Source organism: Pan paniscus, chromosome 2 (genome assembly GCF_029289425.2).
Source record: "Pan paniscus chromosome 2, NHGRI_mPanPan1-v2.0_pri, whole genome shotgun sequence".
In the NCBI taxonomy this organism is placed as follows: Eukaryota; Metazoa; Chordata; class Mammalia; order Primates; family Hominidae; genus Pan; species Pan paniscus.
The window spans coordinates 39,364,925-39,387,502 of NC_085926.1; the positions used below are offsets into that span (position 1 = coordinate 39,364,925).

A 22,578-nucleotide genomic window follows, 5' to 3' on the forward strand; every position below is an offset into this window, starting at 1 on the left:
TTTAAAAGCTGCCCAGGTGATCCTAATGCCAAGGCTGAGACCCCTGGAGGAACCCTGCAGAGCTGCACTCACTACTCAGCAATCCCAATCAACACGTGAAGGGTTAAGCAGGAGTACATTTGGGTGCAGGGGGCAGGGCATTGTTTTGGGACTCAGGGGCCTCTGAGGAGGCTTGTGGCCTGAGTTTCTGCCAACAAACTGAATGCCTCCTCTTCCCATAACAAAGCGTAGAAGCGGGAGGCATTTGCCGCAAGGGGCTGTGACTTCTCTGAATTTGTCCTTCAAGCCCCAGGTGCTTCAGCCTTGGTGGGTGATGAAGCAGAGCAGCCTGGGGGTGACCTGTGCTAGGGTCCAAGGGTTTCCAAGCTCCTCAGAAAATCATACTGGCTTCAGTGGAGCTGCAGAGCCACTTGCAGGAGAACCTGGATGTGCTGTCCTTTGCATGAGTGGCCATAAGGGTCTACGAGTTCATTTTAGGGTGGGCTCAGAAATCAGATTGACTCAGCAGGCCCCAGAGAGGAACCTGCACTTTTTTTTTTTTTTTTTGACGGAGTCTTACTCTGTCGCCCAGGCTGGAGTGCAAGTGGCGCAATCTCCACTCACCACAACCTCTGCCTCCTGGGTTCAAGCAATTCTCCTGCCTCAGCCTCCCCAGTAGCTGGGATTACAGGCATGCCCGGCTAATTTTTGAATTTTTAGTAGATACCGGGTTTCGCCATGTTGACCAGGCTGGTCTCTTGAACTCCTGGCCTCAAGGGATCCGCCCGCGTCAGCCTCCGAAAGTGCTGGGATTACAGCCACCGCGCCCCTTCAATTAACTCCTATTTTTTTGTTTGTTTTTTGGGGACAGAATTTCGCTCTATTGCCCAGGCTGGAGTGCAGCGGTGCAATCACATTCACTGCAGCCTTGACCTCTAGGCTCAAGCTATCCTCCCGCCTCAGCCTCCTGAGTAGCTGAGACTACAGGCACGCACCATCATGATTGGTTAATTTTTGTATTTTTTGTGGAGATGGGGGTCTCCCCATGTTTCCCAGGCTAGTCTTGAACTTCTGAGCTCAGGCAATCCACCCACCTCGGCCTCCCAAAGTGCTGGGATTACAGGCACAAGCCACCGCGCCCGGCAAACTTATCTCCTACTGATGGATATTGCAAAATTTTTCTTCTGCCAAAAAAAAAAAAAAAGATAGATAGATATAATCCATACCATCTGTTCAATCTTGTCCTTTTTAACTTTTTCAGGGAAACTTCCCCCAGGTGATAGATGGATAGATACATGAGATAGATATAACGCATACGATCAGTTCAATCTTGTCCTTTTTAACTTTTTCAGAGAAAACTTCCCCTAAGTGAACATTTAAATCTGAATTACGTCCTGTTAAACTGTTCTCCAGGAAAATAAAATAAATCTTCAAGTTTTTGTTTACCTAACAATTTGTTGTGTCGAACAAACCTTCCTACTTTTCAGGTAACAAAATGGCAGCTTAGGCTAGAAAGCCGCTCATATTCGCAGGTACAAGGGCTGGGTAAGAACACCCCGCCTGGCTGACTAACTTGAGTTCCGCGCTCTGGACAGGAATTATGCACAGGGCGTCGCTGTGGCACTAGAAACCCCAAAGTCACAAGCGCCCCAAATCCCACCAGGATGCCGCTACCGGCTACTGCCCAGAGGCCCGCTCCTGCGGCGCAAGCCCGCCTTCCTGAAGAAAAAGCCCAGTCCCGGCAGCGTTCTTCTCCGGCTCCGCCCTTCTTCCGCTCGACTTTCTTTGCCATTGGCTGACAACGGAGTACATAAGGACGTCATTTCCTGCCGCCTGTCTTTTCCGCGCTACCTGCAGAGGGGTCCATACGGCGTTGTTCTGGGTGAGTTCCGTGTAGCGTCCCTGGCGCCTTCCAGGGCTAGAAAAATGAGCTTTTCCTGCTCAAATGAAGGGTGAGAAGACTGGTGATGAAAGCCGGTCAGACTGGATCTGTCTCCCGCCCGGCGCGCCCCACCTTAGGCCTGCGGCCCGCACGTGGCCAGGCTCGGGCCGGCGGGTTCCCAGAGTGCCCCGGGAGCGGGTGGAGGCCGCCCTCCAGCGGAGGCTCCGAGCTGGGGTTCGGACCAGGCCGCGGGTGGGCGGGAGTGCAGAAAGCGGGCTAACATCCTGTGTTGCTATCCCTTCGGAGTCCCACACGGCGGTGAGTCGAGGCCCAGGCGCTGATTTACACCAGCTACTTGGGCTGGTCGGGTTTTCCCGTTCGCGCCGTGCGGGTCAGGAATTAAGGTTCTCGGGTTTTTAGACAAACAAGTGGTGACAGCACAGCGAAGTAATTCCAAAGCATCCGCCTACAATCTGCTTGAAAATGTCTGAAAACAATTCATGCCTTTTTTGCCTTTAGTTTGCATATTCCAAACATGGCTGCTCTTTTATATCTAGTTGTTAACTTGAAGCATCCACAACTTTTCCTTAATTCCTATCTTGAGAAGTGTTGAATTTCCATTCGCTAATTTCGTGTAGTTTTATTACTCGGTTACTCTGCCGTCCACACTATTTCCTCAGTAAGATGTGCGCTGTTCCGTAATACACGACATGTATGGGTTAACTTTCTGTTTACCCTTCACTACACTGTAAGCTCAATGCCTGACACTATAGCAGATGGAGTTTTTGGTTGCCTTTAAGGGTGTGCCCTACTTAACTCAATGGAATGAAAAGAAATAGATTGCTCTCTTATTTCAGATTCCCGTCGTAACTTAAAGGGAAACTTTCACAATGTCCGGAGCCCTTGATGTCCTGCAAATGAAGGAGGAGGATGTCCTTAAGTTCCTTGCAGCAGGAACCCACTTAGGTGGCACCAATCTTGACTTCCAGATGGAACAGTACATCTATAAAAGGAAAAGTGATGGTTAGTCATTGCTTTAATTTTTTGTTACTCCAGCTGTAAGTACAAATTTTGAGCTTGCTATTCTCGTGGTTAGTTCTGGGTAATTTCTTTCTATCTTCCTTAAATGAAGCCAGACCCCTACGTTGAAAACATACTTTAAATAAATGTTCTTGTTATTGGGAGAAAAGATTTCTGCTCCAGGGGAGGAATATGTCAGTTGTCTGAGTTACGGGACTTGGGTTGGGTCATGAACATGAGAAAGTTCATTGGCTGAGTTTCTAATAGCTCGCATAGTGCCTTCAACTTCATAGGTACTTACACAGGCTATTGAACTGAATTTTGAGTGGAAAGTGGGGTAAGAGGTGGGAATGAACAATATGGTTTGGAAGAACCAGAGGATGGAAGGCATTAAGTTGGCTAAGGCGCTTACTTATTTTAGAGATAAAGCTACCAAGGACTTGGGAGTGACATGCTGTAAAGGAGTTTTAGGATGAATCTTGCATCAGTGCAGATGATAAAAGGGAAAGAGTGGCAGAAAGCCAGGAAGTGGATTCTTAAGAACCAATGATGGAATAAGTACAGGGAAAGAGAAAGGAAAGATGGATTTAGCCAACTGAATCTAGGCTGCACACTATTAAAGCTCAGGGTGGAGGCCAGTCTTGGCTTATGAACTTCTGAGTGTCGGAAGTGTGCTATATCAATGGCAGGATTTTCGCTAACACCAGTAGAGCTTGCCTCTATGACTGGAGTTTGGTAGTACTCGCTGCCACATAGAGTAAACTTGAGAAGAATGTTTGCACAGCCAGGTCAAGTGTTACAAATCCTTCTGCCCTCACTTAGGCATCTATATCATAAATCTGAAGAGGACCTGGGAAAAGCTTCTGCTGGCAGCTCGTGCTATTGTTGCCATTGAAAACCCTGCTGATGTCAGTGTTATATCCTCCAGGAATACTGGCCAGGTTTGTGGAACAGTGGTTATTTTTTATATTATAAAAATAAAGCTTACAGACATTGTGAGACATCTAGAAAGACATAAGAAAACAGAAATAACTCAGGCCGGGCGCAGTGGCTACGCCTGTAATCCCAGCACTTTGGGAGGTGGAGTCCGGCATATTACGAGGTCAGGAGATCCACACCACGGTGAAGCCCCGTCTCTACTAAAAATACAAAAAATTAGTTGGGCGTGGGGGCGGGTGCCTGTAGTCCCAGGTGGAGAATGGTGTGAACCCGGTGGGCGGAGCTTGCAGTGAGCTGAGATGCGCCACTGTACTCCAGCCTGGGTGACAGAGCCAAGACTCCGTCTCAAAAAAAAAAAAAAGAAAATAGAAAACTCAAACTCCACTGTTAGAGATCTTAAGTTGGACTGAGCCATAGAAATCGCCCTTATGACCTTCCTTTTTTTTTTTTTTTTTTTCCTTCAAGACAATCTCTCGCTCTGTTGCCTGTTGCCCATCCTGGACTGCAGTGGTGTGATATCGGCTCATTGCAGCCTTTGCCTCCCGAGCTCAAGGGATTCTCCTGCCTCATCCTCCCGAGTAGCTGGAATTACAGGCATGTGCCACCATGCCTGACTGATTTTTGTATTTTTAGTAGAGACATGGTTTTACCATTTGGCCAGGCTGGTCTTAAACGCCTGATCTCAAGTGATCCTCCCACCTCGGCCTCCCAAAGTGTTGGGATTACAGGCGTAAGCCACTGCGCCCAGCCTGTAAGACCTTTTCAACATACATGCTGGGCATCTGGCAGTATGTTGAACTTTATAATTTCATTTTGTGTAGACTTGTGCCACTAAATATCTAGAAATTCTATTAAAGTGGCTTATCACATTTTCCCATAGTCAAAGTTTTTACCTTAAAACAATGAAATACTGGGACAGAAATTTTTTAAGACTCTTAGCCAGTCATGATGGCATGCACCCATACTTCCCGTTAATTGGGAGTCTAAGGCAGGAGATCCCTCAAGTCCAGGAGCTGGGGGCTGCAGTAAGTTATGATTTTGCCACTGCACTCCAAGCCTGGGGCACAGAGTGAGATCCTGTTTCTTAAAAAAAAAAAAAAAAAGCCAGTCATGGGTGGCTCATGCTTTTGTAATATGGGGTACTTTGTGAGGCTGAGGCTGGTGGCTTGCTTGAGCCCAGAAGTTCGAGACCAGGGTGGGCAACGTGGCAAAACTCCGTCTCTACCAAAATTAACAAAAACGAGCTGGGTGTGGTGTTGCGTGCCTGTAGTCTCAGCTGAGGCTGAGGTGGGAAGATTGCTAGAACACAGGAGGTTGAGGCAGCAGGGAGCCAAGACTGTCCACTGCATCCCAGCCTGAGTGACAGAGTGAGGCCTTGTCTCAAAGAGAACCTCTGCCAACTTGAATGAAAAATACCTTAATTTGTATTTTTAAGAAATGACTAGTTAGTAAAACTTGAATCTTTTTTGCCACAGCTCTATTTTAATAATTTTTCTGTTGAGAAAACTAGTAGATTTCTTGAATTCTAAGAGTTCTAACAGGGATTTTATTCATCTTAACTATTTTGACAGATTTTAAAATTATGTAGTAAGACTTTATTTCAATGTTGACAGGACGGGTTCCCATGTGTGTTTTTGCAGAGGGTTTTTCCAGAAACTGACTTGTTACTAGGACCACATAGTTTGGTACACAGTAGAAAAAAGGCAGTTAGTTATTGCTGTAGAGTGAACTGAGTGACAGTTCTTGCTTGCTTGAGAAAAATATACTGAGCATCTAGATTGGGCCAGGTAGTGTTGCTAGGTGCTCGGGATATATAGTAGAAAAACAAGCCTGTCTTTTTTAATGTATGCAGGAAATCTCTGGAAAAGTAAGAGAGGTTAAGGAAAGCTGAGTATGTGCCTGCTTTACATGAAGTAGTAGTGATTAAGTTGGCCAGTGCCCAGAAGTGCTTACTGGGTGCCAGGATTGTTGCTATGGAATATCGAGTACCACTAACTTTTAAATTCTTCAAAGAGGGCTGTGCTGAAGTTTGCTGCTGCCACTGGAGCCACTCCAATTGCTGGCCGCTTCACTCCTGGAACCTTCACTAACCAGATCCAGGCAGCCTTCCGGGAGCCACGGCTTCTTGTGGTTACCGACCCCAGGGCTGACCACCAGCCTCTCACGGAGGCATCTTATGTTAACCTACCTACCATTGCGCTGTGTAACACAGATTCTCCTCTGCGCTATGTGGACATTGCCATCCCATGCAACAACAAGGTAATGATTTTAGGATCTAGAGTTTGTGAATGCGTGCTCTAGAAAAAACATTCCTGTGCACATTGTTAGAGCTTGGAGTTGAGGCTACTGACTGGCCGATGAACTCGCAAGTGTAGGTAGTGTGCTACATGAGGGGCAAGTTTTTCGCTAACACCACAAGGGTCTCTGGCCCAATGAGTGGAGTTTGATAGTAATACTTGCTACAAGTATAACATTACTGTATGACAGCTTTGTGGAGAACTGAAAACATTTGGAAAATAGTGTGTTTTCTTCTGCCTTTGTCCATGTTTCTTGCTCAGGCCTCAGGCACTTGGCCTTTGTTTTCACACCAACTTGATGGGTTCTACTATAAGATGCTAAAAAGGTGGGTTGTGTGTGGTTCAGATTGGTTGATTTGTAACCCTAGTTGTGCATAAGAATTGCCCAGATATTTTTTTTAAATGCTAGTGTCCGGGCATTTTTTTTTCAATCCCTATCATTCCAATGTGCAGACAAGGTTGAAAATCCCTATTTATAATGCTCCCTGTTACAATTGCTTTTCAACTAAGAGATGTCTGTACTTTTGGTACCTAGATGATGTAAGAGCCAGGAAGGTGCTTGCTGTTTGGGTTTGACCAAGTGTCACTTTTTAATAATCTGCCACTCTTGGCAGGGAGCTCACTCAGTGGGTTTGATGTGGTGGATGCTGGCTCGGGAAGTTCTGCGCATGCGTGGCACCATTTCCCGTGAACACCCATGGGAGGTCATGCCTGATCTGTACTTCTACAGAGATCCTGAAGAGGTAAGCTTCTCCAAAGGCTTGTGGTTACATAAGCAAATTGGACAACTTGGACTGTGCTTCTAGGAATCAAAATTTGTCAGTCCCTGTAAATCTTTCCTCTTTTTTTTTTGTAACCCAGATTGAGAAAGAAGAGCAGGCTGCTGCTGAGAAGGCAGTGACCAAGGAGGAATTTCAGGGTGAATGGACTGCTCCAGCTCCTGAGTTCACTGCTACTCAGCCTGAGGTTGCAGACTGGTCTGAAGGTGTACAGGTGCCCTCTGTGCCTATTCAGCAATTCCCTACTGGTATGTATCAGGATAGAGGTGCATCAAGCTGATATTTTGCAACTTCTCAGTTTTATTCTAACTTTAATGATCTCTGTGACTTTTATACTAGCTTTAAGAGGTTTTCATCCCAGTGTGCTACAGCATCTGATAGACTGCTGTTGGGAGTAGGGTAAGGAAAAATACTACATTGAGGACAGAGCTGATGGCTCTTTTTGGTATTCTCTTAACAGAAGACTGGAGCGCTCAGCCTGCCACGGAAGACTGGTCTGCAGCTCCCACTGCTCAGGCCACTGAATGGGTAGGAGCAACCACTGACTGGTCTTAAGCTGTTCTTGCATAGGCTCTTAAGCAGCATGGAAAAATGGTTGATGGAAAATAAACATCAGTTTCTAAAAGTTGTCTTCATTTAGTTTGCTTTTTACTCCAGATCAGAATACCTGGGATTGCATACCAAAGCATAATAAAAAATACATGTCTCAACATGAGTTGTACTTCTAAAGCCCACTGTAGATAGTGTATATTGCTTTTCACTTGAGAATTTCCCTGAGCTTCCTTCCTGTGTGGAGAAGATGTGTGCCCTGAAAATAGATATAAGTGGTTACACATACTTAGTCGGTAACCTCAGGAATACTTTTCCGAGGCCCTGATGATCTTGCTTTTATTACCATTTGCGTAGGTAAGTTCTATAGAGCTTAGGTTTTTATTTTTGAGAGTCTTCCTGTCACTTAGGTTAACTATTCCTGGAAGCCCTGGAGAGGCGATGGCCCTTCCCCACATTGAGAGACATTAATCGCCTCTCTTGTCAGCTTGCCTACAGGTTCTGGGAGAGGAGAGGTATGTATGTATTAAAAAATGTGATGTTCTCCATATTTGTCTTTGCTGGGGAGGGGGTTGGGGAGACAGTCTTTCCCTGTTGCCCAGGCTGGAGTACAGTGGCGTGACCTCAGTTCACTGCAACCTCTGCCTCCTGGGTTCAAGTGATTTTGTGCCTCAGGCTCCTGCGTAGCTGGGATTTCAGGTGTGCACTGCCACACCTAGCTAATTTTTGTATTTGTAGTAGAGATGGTTCTGCCAGGCTGGTCTCCAACTCCTGGCCTCATGTGACCCGCCCCAAAATGCTGGGATTACAGGCCTGAGTCTGACCATATTTGTTTTTTATGTATTAATGCTGGTGGCTTCATCCTAAACGGATTTCAAGATTTTCATTGCCTATTAAAAAAATACTCGTGGCTGTCATGTTGGCTCACCCATGATCCCAGCACTTTGGGAGGCAGAGGCAAAGCGATTGCTTGAGCTCAGGAGTTCAGGACCAGCCTGGGCAACATGGTAAAACCCCATCTCTCTCCAAAAGATACAAAAAATTGGCAGGGTGTGATGGCATACTCCTATAGTACCTCAGCTACACAGGAGACTCAGGTGGGAGAATCACCTGAGGCCAGGAGTTGGAGGCTGCAGTGAGCTGTGATTGAGCCCCTGTATACTCTAGCCTGGGTGACGAAGTGAGGCCCTGTCTCAAAAAGATTATAGAGACATTTCCATAGATTGGATTGAATGCAGATTTTGAGATGGCCTGAACTGATTTACATGGATTCATACATTCTCTTGGAAAATTTACAAAATACATGTACATGTGACCACATTCCCAGGGCTCCTTCCAGTGGTGCTGAGGCAGTGGGAACACTGCAACCTCAAGCATTGTCTTAATGGGAAGCCTGCTTATGGCTGTAAGCAAGGCTGGGAAAATCTGCCCTAAATGTCTCCAAGTGGAATGGCATTCAGTGAGATTTACGGATCCTGAAGTTGCAAGTGGTTAGCAACACTGGTAGAGATTGCTGGAATCAGGATGGTGGGAAGCAGGGACAGTTTACCAGAAGGCTACTGGCCAACAGGGGAGCTGGAGAAGCATTGTGAGGTGGTGTGAGCCTGGAGTAAGGTATACTAAGCTCATTTATGAGTGGGTTCTGGGTGGAGTCTGTTCAGCGAACAGAGAACCTTGGCATTTCTGGACACTTGAAGATACTGTGGAAAACATCCGTTGTGACTATCCAGCAACCTCCAGGATTACCCCATCTTACTAGGGTCCCATGCAAACCCAGCCTCTCCATAGACTTGTGTCCTAGTGCCAAGCACCTCCAATCAGGAGACCTTGGTAGCATACTCAAAGCAGTTCCAGAAAGTCTCTTTTTCTAGATTCTAAGGTTAGGGAGGAGGTAGTCTCCCTTGGCAGGGTTCATTCATGTTCAGCTAAGTGGAAGCCAGCAAATACTAGAGGGGATTTCTCTCAGACCCACTCAGCTGGGGTTAGCCTTCCCTGGCAGGCCTTAACCTTTTCATAACCTTGTATATCTGAAAACAGGATCCTCTCCCCAACTCCACTCCCCTGGCCCTGCCCCATATCACCAACTGCTAGTGGATTCTGGCTCAGGTTTGGGATCCCCATGCTCTCATGGGACCCAGCAGCTGCCCATGGCCGCAGAGTCAGTGTCCCCAAGCTGTCACCATCTGGAATAGCCATCTTAAACTAGCCAGTTCAAACAGTTTTCTCTTGCCTGGTGGTGCCCACCTGATGTAGGGCAGCTCATAAGCACTGCTGAATCAGTGACAATCTGTGCACCCTGGGTGTTCAGCAGCCTGCTACTAGCAACTTACCCCCAGTGGTGTTTGCAGAATTAAGTCTTCCTGACTCAATTCCTAGCATGAGGCCATTTTTAAGGTGAGGGAGAAGCCGTTCACTCCTGGGCACTGCTCTTGCTTTGGCCCCGTGAGCTGCCTCCCTTCTTTACCTGGCACATCTCCATTTCCTTCTACACAGGAATTGGTTTTCTCTCAGTAAGTTGTTCAATTCCCTTGTTCAACCTGATCTTACAAATGCAGCTTGCTCTAAATATTTTACTTGTTCACAACTTCAAGCTCTTCATACACTTTTGGGCAGTTTGTCTTCTATGCTTAATAGAAACTGAATCCCACACAGAACTCTAGTTTCTCCTCTTCCTCTACTTTCCTAAGTAGCTTAGGGACTCCTTTCTTAGGACTGTGTGCAATAAACACATTTTTTCTAGTACATTCCTAGTATGAGGGCAAATCTGAGCATCCTCATTGGAATCAGCCTATCACAAAAGCTGGCACTTGGTAAATGCTAGTAAGTACTGAGTGAAAAGAAAAAGTTACGAATAAATCTGAGGGCCAGGTGGCTCATGCCTGTAATCTCAGCACTTTGGGAGACCGAGGTGGGCGGGTCACCTGAGGACAGGAGTTTGAGACCAACCTGGCCAAAATGGAGAAACCCCATCTCTACTAAAAATACAAAAAATTAGCCAGGGCTGGTGGTGTGTGCCTGTAATCCCAGCTACCCAGGAAGCTGAGGCAGGAGAATCGCTTAAATCTGGGAGGTGGAGTTTGCACTGAGCCGAGATCCTGCCATTGCACTCCAGCCTGGGCAACAGAGCAAAACTCTGTCTCAAAAAAAATCAATCAATCAATCGGAGGCTGAGTGCAGTGGCTCATGCTTGTAATCCCAGCACTTTGGGAGGCTGAGGTAAGAGGATCACTTGAGGCCTGGAGTTTAAGACCAGACTGGGCAACATAGCAAGACCCCATGTCTACAAAAAATTTTAAAAATTAGCTGGGTGTGGTGGTGTGCACCTGGTCCCAGCTACTTGGGGGCCTGAGGCAGGAGGATCACTTGGGCCCAGGAGTTGGAGGCAGAAGTGAGTTGTGAGTGCCACCACACTCCAGCCTAGGCAACAGAGCAAAACTGACTCAAAAAAAAAAAAAAAAAAGGATAAATCAAGAGACTTAATGTTAATATTCAAAAAAAGTGGGAGAGGTAAGTTTCATTTGGCAAACCTGAAGCTCCCAAAAGGATTCAAGGTGTCCACTCTTGCTTGTTGTTCAGGAGCACATCAGCACGATTAACGGGTGGCCACATCACCTGCTCTCAACTTGGGTGTTTGATCAAGTTCCCTGCTTGGTCAAAGACAACAGCTTCACATAGTGTTTTGAGAATGCACTGCACTCCCTGAGGTCAGCTTGGGTGTGGTCTCCTGGTGTGCTACTTGGTGTAGTTGGTGGGACTGGGTCTGGTCTGCGCCATGGCCCAGCACCAAGGACACCTTTGCATAACCAGTTGTCCTGTGAAGGGACTGGCCCACTGTCACCATTGAGATGATGGGCTGCATAGTGAGGTGGATAGTGTGGGCTGTAGAATTGGACATACTTGGGTGATGACAGCCCTGCTTGGGCCACTCCTAGTGTGTGGTTCTGGTCAAGGGACTATGTCTCTAGCCCAAGTGGCCTCACCATCAAATGGGATGATTGTGGGCTGCTGTGATTCATTGAGATCGTCCTGCACAGCAATTAGTCTGGGTTTGGCATGTAGTGAATACTGCTCATATGCATCACATTGTCTTTCCTTAGTACTTACTTTAAAAATAATTTTTATGTAAAATGGATCATACATGCAGATAGTTTAAGAGACATATCCATGCATTCTTGAAGAGTAAGAATCAAGTTAAAGCCTCTGCAACTGTGATGCAGGTTATGAAAGGGAAAAGTGCCAGGACCAGAGAAAGCATCTGTATGTCCCTCCTTGCTCCTCTCAGGTTAGAGAGCTCCTGCTCCTGTGATAACCTGGTTGACTTTATTGTTTACCCACTTATGTTTGTGCTTTTAATCATGAATTATTTAATTTTCCTGTTTTTGAGCTTCCCATAAATGGAATCTTAGCACATCTTCTGTGTGATCTGCTTCTTTCCCTCAATATTGTCTCTGCTTTTTGTTTTCTTTTTTGAGACAGAGTCTCTGTCGCCCAGGCTGGAGTGCAGTGGTGTGATCATGGCTCTCTGCAGCCTTTACCTACTGGGCTCAAACGATCCTCCCACCTCAGTCTTTCAAGTAGCTGGGATTACAGATGCGTGTCACCATGCTCAGCCAATTAAAAAAATTTTTTTTTGTAGAGAGGAGGGTTCACTATATTGCCCAGGCTGGTCTCAAACTCCTGAGCTCAAGTGACCTTTCTGTTTCAGCCTGGGACTATAGGCATGAGCCACTGTGGCCCACCATTTGGAACATTTTTGATAGATCCTTGTGCAAAGTTTTCCCCTGTCGGTTTTAAACTCTAGTTTCACCAGATAACGTCAAATGGTTTCGCAATCACATATAAAATCCTACAAAAACATAGCCATAACCTGTGGGCAGCAAGCCACCCAGGTGCCAAGGCAAGAGACCGAGGACATGAGCTGTTCCAGTATAATAAAATATAAAATAAGAATAGTTATACCAGATATAGATCTTAGATATGATTATATATGAATATCATTAATCATTAGTTTGTAGCAATTACTCTTTATTCCAATATTATAATAGTCCTCGCTCTATAATCATAAGCTAGGAAAAACCAGGCCATATAGAGGAGTTGAGGGGACATAGTGAGACGTGACCAGAAGACAAGAGTGCGAGCCTCCTGTTATGCCCAGACAGGGCCACCAGAGGGCTCCTTGGTCTAGCGGTAACGCCAGCGTCTGGGAAGACGCCCATTGCCAAGCGAACCGTAGTCTAGCGGTAGCCTCAGTGTCAAGGAAAAACACCTGCTACTTAGCAGACCAGGAAAGGGAGTCTCCCTTTCCCCAGGGGAGTTTAGAGAAGACTCTACTCCTCCATCTCTTGTGGAAGCAGGCCCGCCTGCAGTTATCCGGAGGCCTAACCGTCTCCCTGTGATGCTGTGCTTCAGTGATCACGCTCCTAGTCTGCCTTCATGTTCCATCTTGTACACCTGGCTCTGCCTTTTAGTTAGCAGTAGCAAATTAGTGAAAGTACTAAAAGTCTCTGATAAGCAGAAATAATAGTGTAAGCTGTTTCTCTCTTTCTCCTCTCTCTCTCTCTGCCTCGGCTGCCAGGCAGGGAAGGGCCCCCTGTCCAGTGGACACGTGACCCATGTGGCCTTACCTATCATTGGAGATGGCTCACACTCCTTATCCTGCCCCTTTGTCTTGTATCCAATAAATATCAACGCAGCCTGGCATTCAGGGCCACTACTGGTCTCAGCGTCTTGGTGGTAGTGGTCCCCCGGGCCCAGCTATCTTTTCTTTTATCTCTTTGTCTTGTGTCTTTATTTCTACGCTCTCTCCGCACACGAGGAGAAAACTCACCGACCCTGTGGGGCTGGACCCTACAATAACCCTTAGGACTTTCTGTTGAAAACACTGTCTTCACTGTTCAGAATTGCTGCTTCTCAAAAATCGGGTCTGAAGGGGTGGGTTGCCCCTCCACGCCTGTGGGCGTTTCTCGTTAGGTGGAACGAGAGACTTGGAAAAGAAAGAGACACAAAGTATAGAGAAAGAAAAAAGGGGGCCAGGGGACCGGTGTTCAGTATACGGAGGATCCTGCCGGCCTCTGAGTTCCCTTAGTATTTATTGATCATTATTGGGTGTTTCTCGGAGAGGGGGAGGTGGCAGGGTCATAGGATAATAGTGGAGAGAAGGTCAGCAGGTAAACACGTGAACAAAGGTCTCTGCATCATAAACAAGGTAAAGAATTAAGTGCTGTGCTTTAGATATGTATACACATAAACATCTCAATGCCTTAAAGAGCAGTATTGCTGCCTGCATGTCCCATCTCCAGCCCTAAGGCGGTTTTCCCCTATCTCAGTAGATGGAATATACAATCGGGTTTTACTCTGAGACATTCCATTGCCCGGGGACGGGAAGGAGACAGATGCCTTCCTCTTGTCTCAACTGCAAAGAGGCGTTCCTTCCTCTTTTACTAATCCTCCTCAGCACAGACCCTTTACGGGTGTCGGGCTGGGGGACGGTCAGGTCTTTCCCTTCTCACGAGGCCATATTTCAGACTATCACATGGGGAGAAACCTTGGACAATACCTGGCTTTCCTAGGCAGGGGTCCCTGCATCCTTCCGCAGTGTTTTGTGTCCCTGGGTACTTGAGATTAGGGAGTGGTGATGACTCTTAACGAGCATGCTGCCTTTAAGCATTTGTTTAACAAAGCACATCTTGCATAGCCCTTCATCCATTTAACCCTGAGTTGACACAGCACGTGTTTCAGGGAGCACAGGGTTGGGGGTAAGGTTACAGATTAACAGCATCTCAAAGCAGAAGAATTTTTCTTAGTACAGAACAAAATGGAGTCTCTTATGTCACTTCTTTCGATACAGACACAGTAACAATCTGATCTCTCTTTCTTTTCTCCACAGGGTCCATCTATGCAGTCTGATCCTGATCTCTCCATTTTTCTCCCTGCTCTATGAGTGTCCCTGAGTCAATGCCACACTAACCTATTTACTAGAACTCTATAATCTATTGTGGTATCAAGTAGGGCAATCCTCCTATCTTCCTCCTTTCCTCCAAGAGAGTCTTGGCTATTATTGATGGTTTTGCATTGTCATATACATTTTCAAGCCAACTCCAATCGGTTAGTCCAGTTCCACTATAAAGCCTGTTGGGATTACATTGATTCTATAGAGCAATACTGACTGATTTACACTACTGAGTTTTTCAACCCGTGAGCAATCTGTATGTTACTCCATTTTCTCATTTTTATGTCCCTCAATAAGGTTTTATAATTTTTCCTGTAGAAGTTTTGCACGTCCTTTGGTAAATTTATTTGTAGGTAATTGAGACATTTTAAAATTGTTCCCTTTTGGGAAACTATTAAGGATCCTGTTGGAAAAACTCAACCTCATATTCTAAATAACGTGATATCCAGTGGTAAATGTCACTATTTCCATGGGGTTTCTGACCCAGCCTGAGCAATCCAGAGCTTTTCTGCAAGGCAGGGATGAGATTGCTAAACTCCATCCATGAAAAACCTGCTTTAAGCCTACAGGTAAAACATTCTATTTGTTTAATAGGGCAGGGCAAGCTGTACTTCTGAAAATGCTAAGTTCAGCAGGCTTCTTTTAGGAATAGTGCCAGAATTAGCCAATTCTACTTTGAAAAAAATCTCAAGTAAAATAATAAGAACTCAACATTCAGCAAATATTTATTAAGCACTTACTCTGGACCAGGTATTATTACGAGCAATGGGGATAGAGCAGTGAATGAAGACAAAGCCTGTGACCTTGTGGCAGTTATCTGGAGAGGCAGATAACAAGTGAACAATTTATTTACTATGGAAACAGAAGTGAGGATGATGGAAACATGAGGAAAGCTTTTGTCTAAAGCAAGAATCACAGGCATCAGCCTATAGAAACGGGACAAATGGAGAAAATCACTGGAGAGAATGACAGCAAAGAAACCCCTCCAGAGAGAAGAGGTCTCAGTCCAGCCTCACACCAAGTAGAGCCTCATCAAAACGTTCTGTTCTCATGGGGAGTTGGGGGCCTGTACCAGAGGCCATGAAGTCTCTTGGAGTCCATGCTATGTGAGTGGTGCACATCTCCACTGCCCAACCCATAGAAAACTCACCTAAGTTTTCTCTCTTCTCTTCTATAGATATTTCTGGAAATGAGTTGGGGACAAGGAAAAAGCTATCATTGCACAGACATCTACCCCAATTCTGCCTCGTGCTGCACTCTCACTGAGAGACAATGGTCCAAGAAGCACTCTCCCCTCTCCATGGCTGGCTAGCTAGGTTCACATTGGTGCAAAGAGCACTCGACATTGCCAGAAGTGTGCATCATCATGTCCCCACGGTAAGGCCCTCTCACCACCTCTCCTCAGCGACTCAGCTCTGCATTTTCTTCCATCCGATACTCTTATCTCAACCCAAGGGGTGTCTTCCATTTATGATGTGCAAAAGAAAGGTACAGTCTTTAGCATGAGAAAGTAGTCCCTTAGACCATCATGGTGGCACACAAGACTCTGCACAGGCCATCAAGCCTGAAGAAATGAATGGGCTAGTTTGACATTTGTTTCAAAATCCCTTATAGGGAAATTTTTTTTGGTATTACTGTATATCATTTCATATAGATATATTTCTTTTAAGTAAGTTGTCTTTTTAAGACAATATCCAGTTATTGACAATGTGCTTTTGCCATTTAAAAATAAAGAATATGATCATTGCAATTTAAAACCCAATGAGCAGAAAAAATAATAAGACACTGTTGTAGAAAGGTTTGATGAATTAGAAAAAATATATGAAAAAAATTATTCATAAGGAGAACAGAGAGAGGAGGAAAAAAAATACAAAAGAGGAGATACAAAGAGAGTAAAATTAGAGAGTCAAACTGTCTAATTCGAGTTTCAGAGAGAGAGAAAAGAGAATAAAGAAGTCCGTGTCAAATAGATATGACTGAGAAATTCTCATGAATCTACAAATAGATATGATCCGAAATTCTCATGAATCTACAACTTCAGGAATTCCAATGTGTAGTAAGTGGAAATGGTTTTTAAAAACCCATTCTTACTTACATTGTTAAAGAATCCTGAAATGCCAAAACCAAAAGTGTTCTTGAAAGAAGCCAAAGAGAAAAGGAAGGACACCTGACTGTTCCCCATCAATGGTGACAGCTAGGGGACAGTAGAATGAGAAAAACAAATGGCTAACTGACTCTGTCATTCAAGAATTAGGACAATATAATGACTTTTCCAAAAAACAAAAGTTAGTAAGGAAAAAAGAAAGTGAAGGCAAAAGAAAGCTGCGGCCAGGATGAACACCAATGTTTATGAGGATTTCTCAGTCATATTTATTGAACACCCATCTTCATCCTCCCTTCTTCCATACTACCAGAGCCTGTGAGTTTTCACTGAGCACAGGCTGAAAAGCTGGTGCCTCACATTACGTGGTGGTAAAATGTTGGGTCAGGTTTTGGAGCCTGCATTGCTTTGGAGGGTAGACCAAAATTTGATCAAATCTGTGGCATTAGGAAAATGGTAGGAGAGATCCAGAGTGACGGTCTGTGAGACTCTTGGCTGCTTTAAGCACAGTCCTATGAGAGACAAGAACTCTGGCTAGATCTGGCCAGCCTACAAGCAGAAGTGAAAGGACCTAGAATTGTGCTAATGCAGGCATTTTCTGTCTTGGTCCGCAATATACAGGGCCAAACACTATTTATCCACCTCAAGCATTTATGAGCTATGTATCTGAAGGGGCAGACTCCACAGGAGATAACACTCTTGCCCTTTGGAAAGGTAGCATGCATTAAGGTGAGATTAAGATAGGGTTAAAGGAGTTGTTTTCCATTCCAAATCTACCATAAACAAGAAAAAAGTCCCAGCCTGGCCAACATGAAAAAACCCCATCTCTACATAAGCATACCAAAATTACCCAAGTGTGGTGGCAGGCACCTGTAATCCCAGCTACTCGGGAGGCTAAGGCAGGAGAATCACTTGAACCTGGGAGGCGAAGGTTGCAATGAGCTGACACTGCGCCACTGCACTCTAGCCTGGGCGACAGAGCAAGACTTCGTCTCAAAAAAAAAAAAAAATGAAAAGAGTCTGGCAAAATCAGATAATGGTAACAAGGATTTGGAACAGGAACTCCTCTACGAGGTGGTGGGAGTATAAATTGGTACAGCTTGGTATTCTTCAGTAACATAAGCATCTACATTATTGCTCTTGAAGGTATACACTAAAGAAAATCATGCACATTTGCACTAGGGTATGTGGACAAGAATTCTAATTGACAAACTTGGAAGTGGCTCTGTGTCCATCTACAGTACTGTTGATAAACTATTGTATATTTATACCACAAAGTGCCAATCAGTGATGAAATTAAACATATCATGGCTACATGCAATGACATGTATGAATCGTACAAATTTGGGCAAAATAAGTGTAACAGAATATTATTCCTAATATGTGATTCCATTTGTGAAAAGTTCAAAAACAAGCAAAGGTAAGCTATATCTATATCTATATCTATATCTATGTCTATGTCTATGTCTATGTCTATGTCTATATCTATATCTATCTATCTATATATTTTTTTGAGATGGAGTTTTGCTTTACTGCCCAGGCTGGAGTGCAGTGGTGCAATCTCAGCTTACTGCAACCTTCACCTCCCAGGTTCAAGCGGTTCTTCTGCCTCAGCCTCCCAAATAGCTGGGACTACAGGTGTGCACCACCATGCCTGGCTGATTTTTGTATCTTTAGTAGAGATGGTGTTTCACCATGATGGCCAGGCTGGTCTCAAACTCTTTACCTCAGGTGATTCACCTGCCTTGGCCTCCCAAAGTGTTGGGATTACAGGTGTTAGCCACTGCACCCAGCCTAGCTATATTCTTTAGAGATATATTCCTTGGTGGCAAACATTAGACTGTGTAAATCAGTAACAAGATTTCTAATATATGGGGTAAAAAACAAGCAAGATAAAAGCAATCAACAAAATATTTACAAAGCGTATAGGCTGGGTGTGGTGGCTCATGCCTGTAACTCCAACACTTCGGGAGGCCAAAGCAGGAGAATCTCCTGAGCCCAGGAGTTCCAGATCAGCCTCGGCAATGTAGCAAGACCTTGTCTCTAATCATAATGATAAAAATTTTAAAACGGGTACAGAGGTTATGTGAAAGATAAAGTGTTTTGAGGTCTTTGTTAATGAGAGAGTTTAAAATATCAACTTCAGACCGTAAATGTCTCTCATTCTACATGCTTATCTTAACATGACATTGTCACTATCCCATGGGTGGAATCTATGTCCCCTCCCTTTCAGCCTTGGTAGAGATTTCAACTTCCTCAAGTAATAAGATAGAATGGAAATGATGCTATGTGTTTTTCAAAGATATGCCATAAAAATGCCATTCCCTTTTGTCTGGGTCCCTTGGGAAATTTGCTGTTGAAACTCAGCCATCTTCCAGTGAGGAAGCCTGAGCAGCTGGGGAGAGGCCCATATGGAGAAGAACCAAAGTCCCCAGTCCCCAGCCCCAGACCAGCTGAATTCCCAGCTAACATCCAGCACTAATTTGCCAGCCAAGAGAATGACCTGTATTGAAAGTGGATTGTCCAGCCCCAGTTGGAGCCATCTCAGCAGTTGCCATGTGGAGCAGATGCAAGTCATTCCTGTCAAACTCTGTGCTTATTTGTGAGCAAAAGAAATAATTGTTTTTGTTTTAATCAACTTAGCTTTCAGGGAGTTTGTTACTGAGCAATAGATAACTGATACAATGGAAAAATTCTAGAGGCATTTTCACTAAAGTCAGAAACAAGACATGGATAACCCACTATCACCACTCCTCTATATCATAGCAGTGAACTTATCAGGTAATGTAACTAGGTGAAAGTAACTTTTTATATACACAATATATGGCCAACTGACTTTCTCTTTAGAATTTACAATAAGCATTTCTCTAAATGCTCTTAGAATTTGCAATAAGCTTTTATATCGATTGTATACATTAGCTACACAGTAAGCTATTAAGTGGCTGCAAAATAGTTTATATATCTATTTTCCTAGTTTTAATATTTTATAAAATTTCTACTATTATAAACATGGCTGTCATTAACATCCTTGTGGTTAACAGAATCACATGGCAGGGAACATTTTAAGATGTTAAAAGAAAAACATTAAATTTCCCTAAATTGAATTTTTAGTAGCAACAAAAGAGACTGCAGATTTGAATTTATTATCACTCATAATAATTATCATTCTTTGACAATCTGATTAGTGAAAAATTGCAATGCAGTGTTGTTTATGTGCATTTCAGTTAGGTAAAGAGCAATTGCTAACCTGCTTTGATTTGAATATTCAGGAAGAAGCTTCAAGGTTTGACTTGCCAGAAAGCTTTTTTCCATGAACTGGAAAGTTATTCTAGAAGTTGTTAAGGTCCCTTCTGCCAGCAATAGTCTATGCATGCAATAATCAAATAAAAAAGCTACTGCCTGACATGTTTACCACAAAAACAAAAATACAGTAAACTCTTATACCTTGTAATTTCACTATTCAACAATATTTGCTGAAAACTGACCACGTGCCTTGTGTTAGGCCAAGAATGTGGGATTTGACAGATAACTAGAAACTTTCCCCATCCTCCAGGAACTTACTCTGTAATTTGGAGAGAAGACAAACATAGAAATGCATTTATCATTTCATGAAGGTGAATAAAGGCACAGCCAAACTGCATTAATACCATTTACCATTTGAGGTGGAAAATGGAAACTGACTCTACAGGAATGAGGCTGCTGACTCCAAAGGTAGTTTCCAGCAAGGAGTTCGAAACATGTTTTGAGCAATGGCAGCATTCCTAGAATTTATGTATACCTTCCTGAGTTGATCACCTAAAGGGCAACATTACTGTTCAAGTGCAGCCTTTTTTTTTTTTTTTTTTTTTTTTTTTTTTTTGAGACAGAGTCTCACTCTGTCACCCAGGCTGGAGTACAGTGGTGTGATCTTGGCTTGCTGCAACCTCTGCCTCCTGGGTTGGAGCAATTCTTCTGCCTCAGCCTCCCGAGTAGCTGGGATTACAGGTATGCACCACCATGCCTGGCTAATTTTTTTATTTTTAGTAGAGACGGGGTTTCGCCATGTTGGCCAGGCTGGTCTTGAACTCCTGACCTCAGGTGATCTGTCCACCTTGGCCTCCCAAAGTGCTGGGATTATAGGCATGAGCCACCACGCCTGGCCCAAGTGCAGCCTTTAATTTACAAGTCAGTCATGAAACTTTACCCATATTTCCTCAAACATTGCTAACAAATTGGAACTACTTTTGTAGTGGTCAGGTAGCTTCTTTCAGACACATCCTCTCATGGACAACCACTAAAAATTCTGGGAGAAATATACAAACGATCGTTGGATGATAGTGAGGAGAAAACAAAAGAAGGTGGTTTCTAGAGGAGAGTTGAGTCCTATAAGGAGAAAGTCACTAGGTGAGTTTGCTATATTTTGCAGCTTTTATCCTTTGGTCAACCTCAGTCCACCCCAAGCTGGGTAGCTAAAACCTGGATAGAATCCAGTGGTCTTCTTGCTTGAAGAATGAGAAGTAATTTGAAGCAATTTAATTAAAATCACCTATAGGCCCCTCTGGCACCCATTGGTAATCATCTCAAACAAGGAAACAAATACATTTCTTGTCCATGTTCACACGTGTACAAAGATGATAATGTGTACCTGATCTTGTTCAAGGATAAAGGACATCTTTGTGAAATGACCGAGCACAAGGTATAGCATGTGGCAATGAATGTTTCCTTCCTTCTCCTCTTCCTTCTCAAGAAACAGTAATAATACTCTCAGAATTCAGATTTCATTCTCAAATTCCTCTGTTGGTCTCTTATCTGGACTTAATATTGTCTAATAAAACCTAAAAGAAGGTTATCTGTCTGTGAATAATGGTCTCATAAATATTACCAAGCAGAGAGCCTTCAAACATGATGAAATCTCAAGGTCCAAGTCATTGGTAGAAAAAAAAAAAAAAAAAAGCATGGAGGAATTTAGCAGAACAAAATAGCTTTGGGGAATATTTAATACTCAAAGGGAAAAGGAACTTGTAACTGCTTGAAGAAATAGACAGCAAAGGCTTCTCCTTTCATGCAGACACAGGACTGGGACTGGCAGGCTTAAGACATTTAGCCTTGGGACATCCCAAGGATGATTTAAAAATGGGCCCAGCCCTAGGCTGGGTGGGATGGCTCATACCTATAATCCCAGCACTTTGGGAGGCTGAGGCAGGAAGATAGCTTGAGGCCATGAGTTCAAGACCAGCTTGGGTGATACAATGAGACTTCATCTCTTCAAAAAAATTTTTTTAACTTAGCTCAGTGTGGTGGTGCGTGCCTATAGTCTCAGCAGCTCTGGAGTTTGGGGCAGGAGGATCACTTGAGCCCAGGAGATGGAGGTTTCAGTGAGCCAAGATCATGCCACTGCACACCAGTCTGGGTAACAGTGAGATGCTGTCTCAGAAAAATAAAAACCAAAAAGGGTGGTCCCTGGTCCTCCATGACCTGTGGCCATCACCACAACCAGGCCTTCATCATAATTCTATTTTCCTTGCTTGTTTTTATGTCTTTGTATGCAACTTGTGGGGGTTTAAAAAGCTGCCTTGTGCCACCTCAGTTGTGGCTAAATCTTAGTGGTTAAGGACACAGCCCAATGGTGTCTGTCAAGGCCTTTGGAAGAAAAGCTCTCGGTTAAAGTGAACAAGACTGAGTAATCTAAGTCTGATGTAGAGAAACCCTACACAGGAGTTGGATTTTGAGGGTCAGGACATCTCAGGACCTTCACAGGCTCATATAATCTTTGTTCCAAGTCATTGAGGTCAGCCCTTCATCCTCGGTGGTCCAGCCATAAACACATAGCCTGTGGGGTAAGAACTTGGCTGTGGAGCTGCAAGGCCTTTTTAGCACTCATCCTTAATCAGTACTGGGAAGAGCCCATGTGAGGTAAAGCAGGGACAGAAAGTCCTAGGCTAAATTCTCTCCAAGGAGCTCACTTTCTGTAGGAGGGAGGTGGGGTGGTGAGAAATATAAGGTGGTGAGAAGGTTGATTTTATTCTTTTTAGGGCCTGAGTCCTGAGCTTTTTTTCTCAGAAGAACAAGCTCTGGAGCACTGCAGAGGGGGAATTACTGTAAAA

General features: G+C 44.3%; 1 protein-coding gene and 2 non-coding genes across 3 annotated transcripts; all 3 read left to right on the forward strand.

Annotated features, from left to right (window-relative positions):
- Positions 1-1,516: 1,516 nt before the first annotated feature.
- RPSA (ribosomal protein SA) lies at positions 1,517-7,531 on the forward strand. Its single transcript, XM_063602743.1, has 7 exons — positions 1,517-1,861; positions 2,719-2,884; positions 3,704-3,822; positions 5,834-6,079; positions 6,732-6,860; positions 6,979-7,144; positions 7,357-7,531. Exons 2-7 carry the CDS (start codon positions 2,752-2,754, stop codon positions 7,449-7,451), a joined length of 888 nt encoding a protein of 295 aa, XP_063458813.1. The 5' UTR covers positions 1,517-1,861; positions 2,719-2,751; the 3' UTR covers positions 7,452-7,531.
- LOC112439439 (small nucleolar RNA SNORA62/SNORA6 family) lies at positions 3,487-3,637 on the forward strand. The gene has a single exon (XR_003027717.1). It is a non-coding gene; the product is annotated as a small nucleolar RNA SNORA62/SNORA6 family (small nucleolar RNA).
- On the forward strand, positions 6,134-6,287 carry LOC112439438 (small nucleolar RNA SNORA62/SNORA6 family). Its single transcript, XR_003027716.1, has one exon. It is a non-coding gene; the product is annotated as a small nucleolar RNA SNORA62/SNORA6 family (small nucleolar RNA).
- Positions 7,532-22,578: the final 15,047 nt, after the last annotated feature.

What these genes read in the sequence shown, in the direction of transcription:
- RPSA (XM_063602743.1), top strand. Translation starts at nt 2,752, where the DNA reads ATGTCCGGAGCCCTTGATGTCCTGCAAATGAAGGAGGAGGATGTCCTT. An exon ending in CTATAAAAGGAAAAGTGATG is followed by an intron (nt 2,885 to 3,703) that starts GTTAGTCATTGC and finishes GCCCTCACTTAG; the next exon opens with GCATCTATATCATAAATCTG. An exon ending in CCTCCAGGAATACTGGCCAG is followed by an intron (nt 3,823 to 5,833) that starts GTTTGTGGAACA and finishes AATTCTTCAAAG; the next exon opens with AGGGCTGTGCTGAAGTTTGC.